Genomic DNA, 11,598 nt, shown 5'->3' on the forward strand with positions numbered 1-11,598 from the left:
GGTAATCAGGAAAAAGGCACCCTCCTACAGCAGTTCATGATGGCCTTGAGCAGCCTCATAGGCAGGCTGCAGACTCCAAGACAGCACCTCATCCTGGCCTTGGGGAGCTGTATATGTGGGCCTCTGGGCATCCATCATGGCCCCTTTTCCCTAGAAGATTGGTGCATGAACAAGTTGATTGACCCCCCAGCAGTATGTGCCAAAAATGGGCATCCACCCAGAGGAGCTAAACAATGCATGGAGAGCTCATGCAAGCTGTGTGGAATCTCTTGATTATTGATTGGATCCAAGGACTGATATGGCACACAGGCTGTCTAAGGATATTGAAGGTCTCATTTCTTTCTCCTAGACATTATTTACCCCTACACTGTTGTAAGGAAAAGCAATAGGTGAGAAACAGAGAAGCCACATTTTGAGAGATCTAATAAGGAGAGCTGGCTACTGCAGGTGGACTCCTGTCTCAAAGACCTGCAGCCCAGAATCAAACCTGAACCATGCTTTTAAAGACAAAACAAAAACACATGTTGGGTGGAGCCTTAACAGAAGCAAGCCACCTAGATCAAGGAGCAGGGCTTTCTTGGGGCTCATCAATATGATACACCTGCATATTCTCTGTAGCAGAGGTCTCCTAGCTCTCCTGAGCTGCAGGCAAAAAGCACAGGCAATTCAAAGAATAGCTTGTCTCACCTTTAGGCTTTTGAAGCTGGGTGAAAAGCCCCCACTACCCACCTAGGTGCCAGGATGGCTGCAAGGACAAGGCATGTTGCTTAGACCCAGTCTCCTTCTTTCAACACAACACATCCCAGGTGGTTTCCATTCTTAGGACCCTGCCTATCTATCAGCAAAAACAGGTTTATAGCCCCCAGGCCTAAAGTCCAGGATTCTCAAGTTAGGTTCAGCCACTTGCCCCCAGAAAAACAGTAGTTCAGTACATCTGAAGCCATCTTCAGAAGTCTGACATTGGCTTCAGGTTAAATAGGGCAGAGGCTGAGAATGTATGCATAGTTAAAACAGTCCTATGTTGAAGGTCTGGTTTGGTTGACAATTAGTCAGGCTTTGTTCTTAGAGGATAGAACAAAAACAGTGTTCCCCTACATTTTGGCTGTTTGTTTTATCATAAGAATAAGGAAGAGCCGGGCGCTGGTGGCTCACGCCTGTAATCCTAGCTACTCAGGAGGCTGAGATCTGAGGATCGTGGTTCAAAGCCAGCCCGGGCAGGAGAGACCGCGAGACTCCTATCTCCAATAAACCACCAGAAAACCGGAAGTGACACTGTAGCTCAAGTGGTAGAGCACTCGCCTTGAGCTGAAGAGCTGAGGGACAGCACTCAGGCCCAGAGTTCAAGCCCCACGACCGACCAAAAAAAAAAAAAAAAGAATAAGGAAGATGTTAGTTTGAGGAGCAGATTGCTTATCCAGTATTTCTTGGAGGTCAAGCTGACTGAAAACTTGACTACAGTAGAGAGCAGCTCAGATCAAAGGGCACAGACTCAAAGGTGGGGGTATTTAGTTAATGCAGGACCCAGCAAAATTGTCTTTTAAGTTGCCTCAGACAGCAGAAGCTCTGCTTATCTTTTTCTTCAGTAAATTTTTCATTTTACTTTTCTTTCTGTATTCATGACTCATTCTTTGAAACAACAGAGACAAAGGACCTCATCCAGGTCCTTTTTTTTTTTCAATATCATTTTCACACAGCGGGTGAAATTTTTCACACACATTTTCACATACAAGTGTCACATTCCTGTAATCCCAATAACATGGATGCTAGAAGATCACAAGTTCAAGGCCATCCTGAGCTAGATGATGACCCTACCTCAAAAATAAGTATTCTGGCCAGGCATCGTGGCTCACACCTGTAATCCTAGCACTCAGGAGGCTGAAATCTGAGGATCACGGTTCAAAGCCAGCCTGAGCAGAAAAGGCCATGAGACTCTTACCTCGAATTAACCAGTCAGAAAACCAGAAATGGTGCCATGGCTCAAGTGGTAGAGTGCTAGCCTTGAGCTGAAGAGCTGAGGGACAGTGCCCAGGTCCAGAGTTCAAGTCCCATGACTGACTGAAAAAAAAAAAAAAGGTGATGAAACTTAGTTGTGTCACCTTGTTTATAATACACTAGGAGGCCTGCCTAGCACTTCATCTCTTCTCCTAGTCACTGGTAACTCTTGGTTCATTAAGTTGTTTTTTGTTTTTGTTTTTTAACCCGTCCGTCAGGGGGCCTGAACTTGGCCTAGGCACTGTCCCTCAGCTCTTCAGCTCAAGGCTAGCACTCTACCACTTGAGTCACAATGCCACTTCCAGCTTTTTCTGCTTAGGTGATGCTGAGGAATAGAACCCAGGGCCTCATACATGCAAGGCACGCACTCTACCACTGAACCACCTTCCTAGCCCCATTCAGTTGTTTTAACAACAGTGAGCTTTGGTTCACTGCTATTGATTTAATCTTAAAGATCTTTCTTGGTGGCCTTTCTAGTATTCGCTTTTTCTAGTTGAGATTGAAAGGTAATTACTTCTTCCAAGAACAAGTCCCCTGGATTTGAGGACTTCCTCTACTCCTTTTCCTTCCTGTTTACAGACATAGTACTTCTTTTCTGAGTTTATCTCTTTCTAATAATAGCTTGCAAATACAACCAACAGAAACCCACATAAATTTCTAACGTTCTCTTTTCCCATTTGGGATGCTTAAAGCCACATTTTATTAGATTTTTATGATACTTCTCCCAGGTTATTACAAAAGAGAGTTTTCACAACTATCTTAACCTACACTTACTTAACCAGAACCAAGGGATAAGGAAGGGAGACAATTTGTGTTCGCGAAATGTGCTCCCTTCCCATAGCTTAGTACACGTCTTCCCTCTCCACAGCTTAGCACGCTCCCTTCCTAGGCAACACCAGGCCCATGTAGTAAAGGCAGTAAATAGTCAACTTCCAGCCCCCTTTACCTTGGAATGGCACTTCTCTGGTGCAGCTACCACCATAGAAGGCAACAAGAGCCCCTTAGAGTGACCTTCAGGTCTGGGCAGTTGTAGGATCCTTATCTACCATTTGGACAGCAGCTATAAATCCTAGTCGCCATGATGAAGCCCCTGGCCCTCGAGGCCACATCAGGGGCTCCGCCTCCTAGCCCCTTCTAGCCCCTCCTAACCCCCCTAGGTTATATAGGTCACCCCAGACAATAGCCGGTGCTTCTCTCCTCCCTTGTGAAAAGGGGTCTTGCTGGCCCCCTTTGTTCTCTGTACCTGGATGTCTGCATGGTTCTCTGGCTAAGTCTATTAATCTTAATTTTGCTAACCATTTTTGTTTTCAAACATCTCCACATAATTTGGCTCTGCATATACATAAAAGTGTGAAAACAACTAGGCTCTGATCATTTCACCTGTCCTGATCACCAGACAGACATGAACACTGGAGCAAATGATTAGTTATTCATGTTTTTTCCAAGTAGATAGATGGCATTCTAAAGGACACAGGGAAACCTCATTGTCCTATAGAACAGATGAAATGAGGAGTCTGAGTCTAAGTAATGTTATCTTGTTTTCACAGACATCCTGGTGCCTTGCTGAGTGGAGGGGACTTTCCACCCAGCTCTGAAAAGTCTGTAAGTGAGAAAGGCCATTCATTGAATTGTAGATGCCTAGCTCCAGGTGACCTAGGAGAGCTCTGCTTCAGAAAATGCTGGCCTTCCACTTCCCCTAAATGGGCTGATTCACTAGCCTCCGAGTAGCCTCTAAGATTTCTCTAAATGGAAAATCTCAGACATATCCCCTAGATGGAGATTTCTGCTAGTTCTTGAGCTACACCCCAAATAAGCTCTGCTTTTGTTAGGGCTTGGCCTCCACCCCAACCATGTGGTTTTTGTCTTTAAAAGCTTTGTGTGAGCTCTGTGCTGGGCTGCAGGTCATTGAGACAGAAGTCCACCAGTAGACAACAGCTCGCCAATAAAGACTCCCAATTTGACCTCTCAAAATGGGCTTCTCTGTTTCTCTGCAGTGCTTGAGGAGGGCTAGTCTCCAGAGCTTCTTTTCAGAGTAAAATGCATGCAACTTTATCCAAGTATCTTGAAACTTAACCAATGCAAGCCAAGCATTTGAATAATTGCTTTGGCTTAAAATATATTTCCTTCTTACTCCTATTGTGTTTGCAAACAATGATACTATTATGGTAATGAGGGAAAAATAAACACATAACTATTAAAGCTAAGATTTGCTGGGACATTCAAAATTCACCTCTAGTTCAACTATTTCATCATAAGGATCATGTTTTCAAACCCTCCCTAGAGAGCATTTCACAGCTCTTATTCTTTAACCCTTCATTTATTCAGAGTATATTCCTCAGCTGAAACATCTGCATCACAATGTTATACACTAGGGAAGGCAATAGAATTCCAAAAGTCTCCTTGAGGATTCTGACTGCCTCTCTCTTGCCATAAATAATCACAACACTAGAATGAAAGACAATGTTGCTAACAACAATCTAAGTTAGCAAAGAAGAACATATCATCCTACCAGAGTAACCAAGTTTTAAATAGACACTGAGTTCCAAGATGATCCACAAGCCCAGAGCACAATCCAGTATTGTCTACTGACTCCTCTGCAAAGAATCACTCTCTTCTTTCAGAAGGAAGATCTGGTTAAGAGAAAAGGAACATTTTCTTGTCACATAAGAACATGTCTTAATTTGTTTTCCTTTTTGTTAGTCATGGGGCTTGAACTTGGGGGTTGGGCACTGTCCCTGAGCTTTTTTGCTCAAAGCTAGTGCTCTCCCACTTTCAGCCACAGTGCAGCTTCAAGTTTTCTGGTGCCTGATTGGAGATAAAAGTCTCACAGCCTTCCTTGCCTGGGCTGGATTCAAACCATGATCCTCAGATCTCAGCTTCCTTAGTAGCTAGGATTACAGGAATGAGCCACCAGGGTCTGGCTTAATCAACCTTACCTATACCTGTTGTCTACACATCAATGTAGTAGACACCATGTAGAATGGGCATCACTCTACAACTAGAGAGGAAAGATAAGAACATGATGTAAGCAATGTAAAAAGCCTGGTGCTAATGGCTCATGTTTGCAGTTCTAGCTTCTCAGGAGATTCAGATCTGGAGGATCATTGTTTGAAACCAAAACCCAAGCACAAAGGTCCACGTGACTCCATCTACAAAATAACCAGCAAAAAGCTGGGATGGAGACATGGTTCAAGTAAGAGCATGCCAGCCTATCAAGCATATAGCCCTGAGTTCAAACACCAATACATTAATTAATTACTAATTTATGAATCAATAAACACTAGCAAATGATAAATTATGGGCCCATAATTTATAAAATGATAAAATTTTATATTTATAAAATTCATCTCAAGTAGCTTTGACAAATACAATTTCTAAGGACAATTCCAAGAAAACTGATATCAACTTTTAATGTCAGGGTAGAGACAAAGGAGAGAAAGGGGCTTTATTATATGGCCTGAGTTTGCTTATCTTTAGACAGCTTCGGACAGCTTCTGGTATGACATGAGTTTAATATTTAAATAGAGAACTGGGAGCAGATAGGGAGAGGTGATTAAATGGCCCTGGTAAAAGTGGGGCCAGGATGATCTTTTCTTCATTATGTCTTTGTCTTGGAAAGGGTTCTGGAGATTTGATCACCTTCTTCACTGGTCAGGGTAAATATGTCATCAATGCCTGGTGGGTGGTCTGTCCTCAGGATCCTGAGTGGTAGTTTCAGTTCCTTATCATAAAAGATGTTATTGGATCTATCTTGTCCGTCCCAGATTCCAAGGTGATGGAAAAGTGACTACAGAAAGAATGACTGAGAAGGGAGGCATGAAGAAAATGGAGACAGAGAGTCCAAGCTTTTCTCACACTTTTAGTTACCTCATGGACCCAGCAAGTACAGCTGTTTAGGTGTCTGTAACAGTTCTAGATGTAGGAGTCTTGTTTATCACCTTTGGGCTAGGATCTAATAAACTCTTATTTCATCCAAATTAGACTAGTTTCCATTTGGTTGACTATGTCCTTGATTCACAGGTTGACATAGTAACACGAGGCCTTGCTGAGAAACAGTCAAGTTTGGAGCTTTCATACAGAAAGACCTGCATCCCGTTTTCTCCCTTCTCCCTCTCTCCTTATCCTCCCCTCTCCAACTCTCACTGTGTGTCTCTTTCTGTGTTCCAGCCTTAAACTTTGTTCTTAAACTTTGCAACATTGTCTAGAAGTTGCCAGGGCACAGAAAAGTACACCAACAAAGCCTAAAAAAGATTACTTGAAAAGCAAAGCCCTTTGCTAGTGGATCTGAAGGTAAGATTTAGTTATGAGTACTAATGTTTATGAGAAGAAGAAAAAAAGCCGAGCTTTCGCCATGCAAGTGTAGAAGGACTTTTATTTATTACAAATAAACTGATGGCTTTCTCTCTGTTGGAGGGCCACTCTAAAGGCAAACATATTAAAAACAGAAAATGTAGCTATTCTTCACAGGGTGATCATTTATTTGAGAAGGAAATGTTTCAAGTTAATCTAGGAACCATTCTGTCACAAACAGGTATGTGGAAGTTTATACCTACCTCATAGCCATTATAAACATTACTTCCTAGCCAGACACAGTGGAATATGCCTGTAGTTCCCAACAACTCAGCAGTCTGAGATAGAAGATGGCTTGAATCCAAAAGTACAAGGTTCACCTGAGCAATATGGAGATCAATTGTGTCTCAAAAATAACAACAACAAAGCCAGGTGCTTTGAAGGTGCTCACACCTTCAATCCTAGCTACTCAAGGTACTCAGATCTGAGGACTGCAACTCAAAGCAGCCCGGGAAGGAAAGTCAATGAGACTCTTATCTCTAATTAACCACCAAAAAGCTGGAAAGGGAGCTGTGGCTCAAATAGTAAAACACTAGTCTTCAGTAAATAGCTAGTCACAGAGCCAGGCCTTGAGTTCAACCTCCAGTACAGAAAGGAAAAAGAGAGAAAGAAAGAGAGAAGGAAAGAAAGAAAGAGAGAAAGAAAAAGAAAGAAAGAAAGGAAGGAAGGAAGGAAGGAAGGAAGGAAGGAGAGAAGGAGGAAGAGAGGGAGGGAGAGAGGGGGAGAGGAGGGGAGGGAGGGAGAAAGTAAAAGAAAGAGAGGAAGAAAGGAGGGAGGGAGGGAGGGAGGGAGGGAGGGAAGGAAGGAGGGAATCGAAGGGAGCCCCAGAACTGGGGGAGTAGCTTAGTATCACAGTGTTTAGCATACCTGCCACTCTGAATTGGATCCCAGCACATTCACACAAAATTTAGCTTAGTGTGAATTTTGCAAGTCACTAAAAATCTCAGCTGCATAAACATTCAACCATTATCCACTACTTCCATGTTTTCTCTATTTAAACATAAAGCTCATGTCTGTACCTCAAAGCTGGGCCACAGTGCTTACTTTGCCTCTTCATGTACTGCCTCCATGCCAACTAACAAACTGCCTTTCTCTGCCCTTCACCACTATTCTCACATTGGGATTGTGACACGTGGAACCTTTGCAGTTTGGGCCTGGGGCCTAAAACTCTGGTGTCATGATTGCTGGCTTGAGATGCACTCCAGATGTCTGACTTCCAGAACTATGCAATAACTTGTATTGCCTTTAGCCACTAAATTTGTTCCATCGTGAATGAGAAACTAATACAGACCAGCACTTCTGACAAATGAATAGCAGGAAGGTTTTATTATTATTTATGTATGTATGTATGTTTTGTCTTCTTTGAGATCAGAGTCTCACTGTTTATCCCAGGCTGGCCTAGAACTTGGGAGCTTTCTCTTTGTGCTGGAGCTTTCCTTGTGTGCTGAGTATACAGGTGTGCACCTACCACCATGTCTGGTTTAGGAAGTTGGTTTTTATTGGTTTTGTTGCTGTTGTTGTTTATGATTGGTAGTACTGGGGCTTGAACTCAGGGTCTCACTACTTGAAAAGCAGGTGTTCTACCTCTAATGGAGCCATACCTTCAGTTCATCCAGGAAGGTTCATAATTAGTATTCTACACTGTTTTGGTGTGTTGAGAGCCCTGCAGGGAGTCTCTCAGCATAAGCTTGACGATCTCGTTGGAACATCTCTCGAGGCTATTTACAGAATCTGGTCTTTGCATCCTGCCTCAAACAAAGACCAGGTAGCTGCTATTGACCACCTTTTCACATTGCCCTAAGCAAGCATCCTGCAGCTGCTACACCCAATGAAAAAGCTTCCTTATTCCAAGTGAAAAATAAAATTTGGCAGCTTGATCAGAATCCTTGTCTTGCTGTCCTTCTTCGTGTCTCTTGTCCCTTCATTCCTTCTCGCTTAGGTTCATTGCCCTCGTTGAAGTCCTGCGGGTCGCGACATTGGTGGAAGAATCTAGAATCAAAAGTCCATTAATAATACAAAGGCCATGTGTTAGCACATCTGGGTGTTTCTCATCACAAGAAAACCTTCAACCAGAAATTACCCAGTCTCTAGATGACCATCTTCAAAACTGGCAGTTCATTGCTGCTCAAACATATCTGATCCTTTTGAAAGAATTCAAAAGTTATTTCTTTTGCTGATCTGCAGCAAAAACAAGAGCTCCCTAAGTCCCAGATCATCATTTCTTTCATCATATTAAACTTGGGTTGATTGAGGTCTCTAGATCACCAAGTAACAAAATAAATACAAATATTTTCTCAATAAAAAAGATTCCATCTAGTGGATTCTATAGAAATGATTATCATTTTTTAAAGGTAATATATTTCAAGAAACAAACAACTATGCCTTGGAAGGAAAACTAACTGATTCAGGCCAGCTTGCCCCTCCTCTCCTGTCCCCACTGCCGCCGCCCCCCCCCCACCAATGACCCATGGGAGTCCTGCAGGTGTGGGTCTTAGGCCCTGCCATAACTCTGGCCAGCCCTCCTACAAGCCACCATTATGAGGCTACCACGCAGGGGAGGGTTCTTGTTTGTTTCAAACAAACGAATCGCCATCTGAAAAATGGCCCAAAGGGAGAAAAAATGGTTGGGAGGGAAACTATGAAATAGCAAGTCCCTAACCACAAGATGGACAACCATTTTCTAGGTCCTGCTGCTTGATTCCCTGAGTGGCCTTTACTTCCTCTTTACTAAATAACTCTTTAGACCTGTGCTCATCAAGCCTACTTGTGTACCATCTTGAAATTGATTTATTATTTATTTATTGCTAGGAACATGTTCTATCACTGAGGTGCATTCCTAGCCCCTCCCCCCAAAAAAAACCCTAGCATTGAAAAGCATCATTTGGTCAGGGTTTTGTGTTTTGTTGTTTTTTTTTTTGTAACTGCAGAAAAGGCCATTAACGAACCAAATAATAACACATATAAAAATGCCATATCAAGAATCCTCCATTTTAAGCTAGCAGTACGCTTGAGAAAGAGGTTAGTAAATTCACAGACATGATTACTTCTCCATTCCCTAGTTTTATGTTTTAAGTTTCATCATAAAGTGGGTCAAAGTGAGAATATTGGTGTGGCTACAGTCCCAGCCGTTGAGAGGCTGAGTGAAGGGGATCACCAAATCTGAGGTCTGCCTAGGCAGACAGGGAGAGATGGAAGGAGCAGAGAGAAAATGAATGAGCTAAGAATAAGCCCTTAACTTTTTCAAATTCACTTTTGTTTGGTTAGCCTCTGTAACAACCCCATCATAAAATTTTAGTTGCATTAAAGTTGTAAGTAATCCTAGCTACTCAGTAATCCTATCTACTCAAAGGCTGAGATCTCAGAATTGCAGTTCTAAACCAGCACCTGCAGGAAAATCTATGAGACTTATCTCCAATTAATCACCAAAAAACTGGAGGTGGCACTGTGGCTCAAAGTGGTAGAATGCTAGCCTTGAGTGAAAAATCTCAGTGACAGCACCCAGGCCCTGAGTTCAAGTCCCATGACCAGCAAAATCAAGAAAAAAGAAAAAAATTCACTTGCATTAAAATAGGATAATTATATACAACAAATCCAAACTTGTACAAATTCAACTAGCTAAATTTTTCTCTCATCACATTCAACATAAAACTCTTCAGTTGAAATAGCTAAATAAACCAGATCTACCTCAGTTTCAAAATCCAGTTCCTACTTGTGGGTCCTGAAAATTCTAACAGATCATTAAGGTACTGAGCCTTAGTATACTCACCTGTAAATTGCAAATGACATTTATACAGCCTTTACGCAAGGAGGTCAGCCTCATGGGGTGGGTCAAAGGAAAAAGTGCATAACAGGCAAATTAACAACTTTTTTCCACTCCACAGGATGCAGAACAAGAAATTTAAATATCTATCACTGAAGAGAAGGAACATTTATCCATTAAATGTGATTTTTTGGGGGGAAACTGCTAAATAAAATCTGGTAGCAACACGAAAACTTTTAATTCAATGCCTACACAATATAAGGGCATGCCAATTTATGGCTAAATATAATCTTCTAAATAGGCCATCATTTTGAAAACATTTCGCAGCAATTTCCAAGCATAAAATCAAGAATTATATATATATATATATATTTAAATCCCTAACCCAGTGAGCTGAATGTTATACCCTGGCCAATTTTGTCAAAAGCAGTGATATTGCAGCCAAAAACATCTCTTCCCCGTGCAAAGTGCCTGGACTTAAGACACGTTCTATGGCGTGGCCTCAAACCCCGATGCTGATAACAGCTCGCCACCCCTGGCTCCCTAAAGTAAGATAGTGTCTGGGATGAGCTCAAAAAGTCAACGAGAGAGATTGCACAGGGAGAAACGATCCAACTTTGTTGTTACATTGGTGCAAAGGAAAGCCTGTTCCTCTGCATCCCTGAAACTCAACAAAGTCACACACACACACACACTCACTCACTCACACACACACACACTCACACACACGCGCACACACACACACACACACACGCACACACACACACTCAAATTGCATGCTATCTGCTTGTTCTTGGCACCTAGCCCATTCCTGGGACACACAAGTGTTTCTGCTTTTTCATGACCCTCAGGTGATGCTCATAGGTGCCCGCAAGCCCCCCCCCGCCCCTCCCCGAGTCACAGCTCGCTTAGTCCACGGCTGGCACAGACCCGGCGCCCTCGGCCGACCCCCACCCGAGTCCCTAGACCCACCCCCAACCAGCTCCAGCCCCACCCGCCTCGCCCAAGGATGTGCGCATGCGCACACCGACCGCCCAGCGCGCTCCCACCGCGAGGTACCCAAGCCCAGCTGCCACGCAGCCTCCTCCTACCTTTCTACGGGCGGCCGGCTTCACTGTGTAGTAGGACGCATGCGCCCAACTGTGCGTCCCCCGTCCACCCTTCAGCCGGTGGGGCGGGGCGGAAGGCGGGACCAGGATGCTCGCGCAGGCTCCGCACATGCGCAGTGCGGAAACTGAGGCGCCAGCTGCCGACTTGGAAGTTCCGGGAGGAGAGCGCCTGCGCCAGTGTACGCGTTGCCGGCGAAGAGGGGAGCTTGGCGACTCGGAAATTTGAATAGCACAGTGGCATGGAGTGTGACCTCATGGAGACTGACATCTTGGAGTCGTTGGAAGATCTCGGGTAAGACTGCCCGGGGCACGGGGCTCGCCGAGCCCGCCCGGCGGCGCCCGGTCGGAGGCACCTGCCTCCCCACGTCGCGCCCCGCGGCGTCCGCT

General features: G+C 43.9%; 1 protein-coding gene across 1 annotated transcript in view; it reads left to right on the forward strand.

The window, feature by feature from the left end:
- The first annotated feature begins 11,351 nt into the window (after positions 1-11,351).
- Positions 11,352-11,598, forward strand: part of Fam98a (family with sequence similarity 98, member A) — a 14,947-nt gene continuing 14,700 nt past the window's right edge. Inside the window, exon 1 of the mRNA XM_013013522.1 lies at positions 11,352-11,503. Coding sequence (XP_012868976.1) covers positions 11,451-11,503 — 53 coding nt within the window. The 5' untranslated portion in view covers positions 11,352-11,450. The remainder of the gene's footprint in view (positions 11,504-11,598) is intronic.

This window comes from Dipodomys ordii, unplaced genomic scaffold, assembly GCF_000151885.1.
Source record: "Dipodomys ordii isolate 6190 unplaced genomic scaffold, Dord_2.0 Scaffold20, whole genome shotgun sequence".
Classification (NCBI taxonomy): Eukaryota; Metazoa; Chordata; class Mammalia; order Rodentia; family Heteromyidae; genus Dipodomys; species Dipodomys ordii.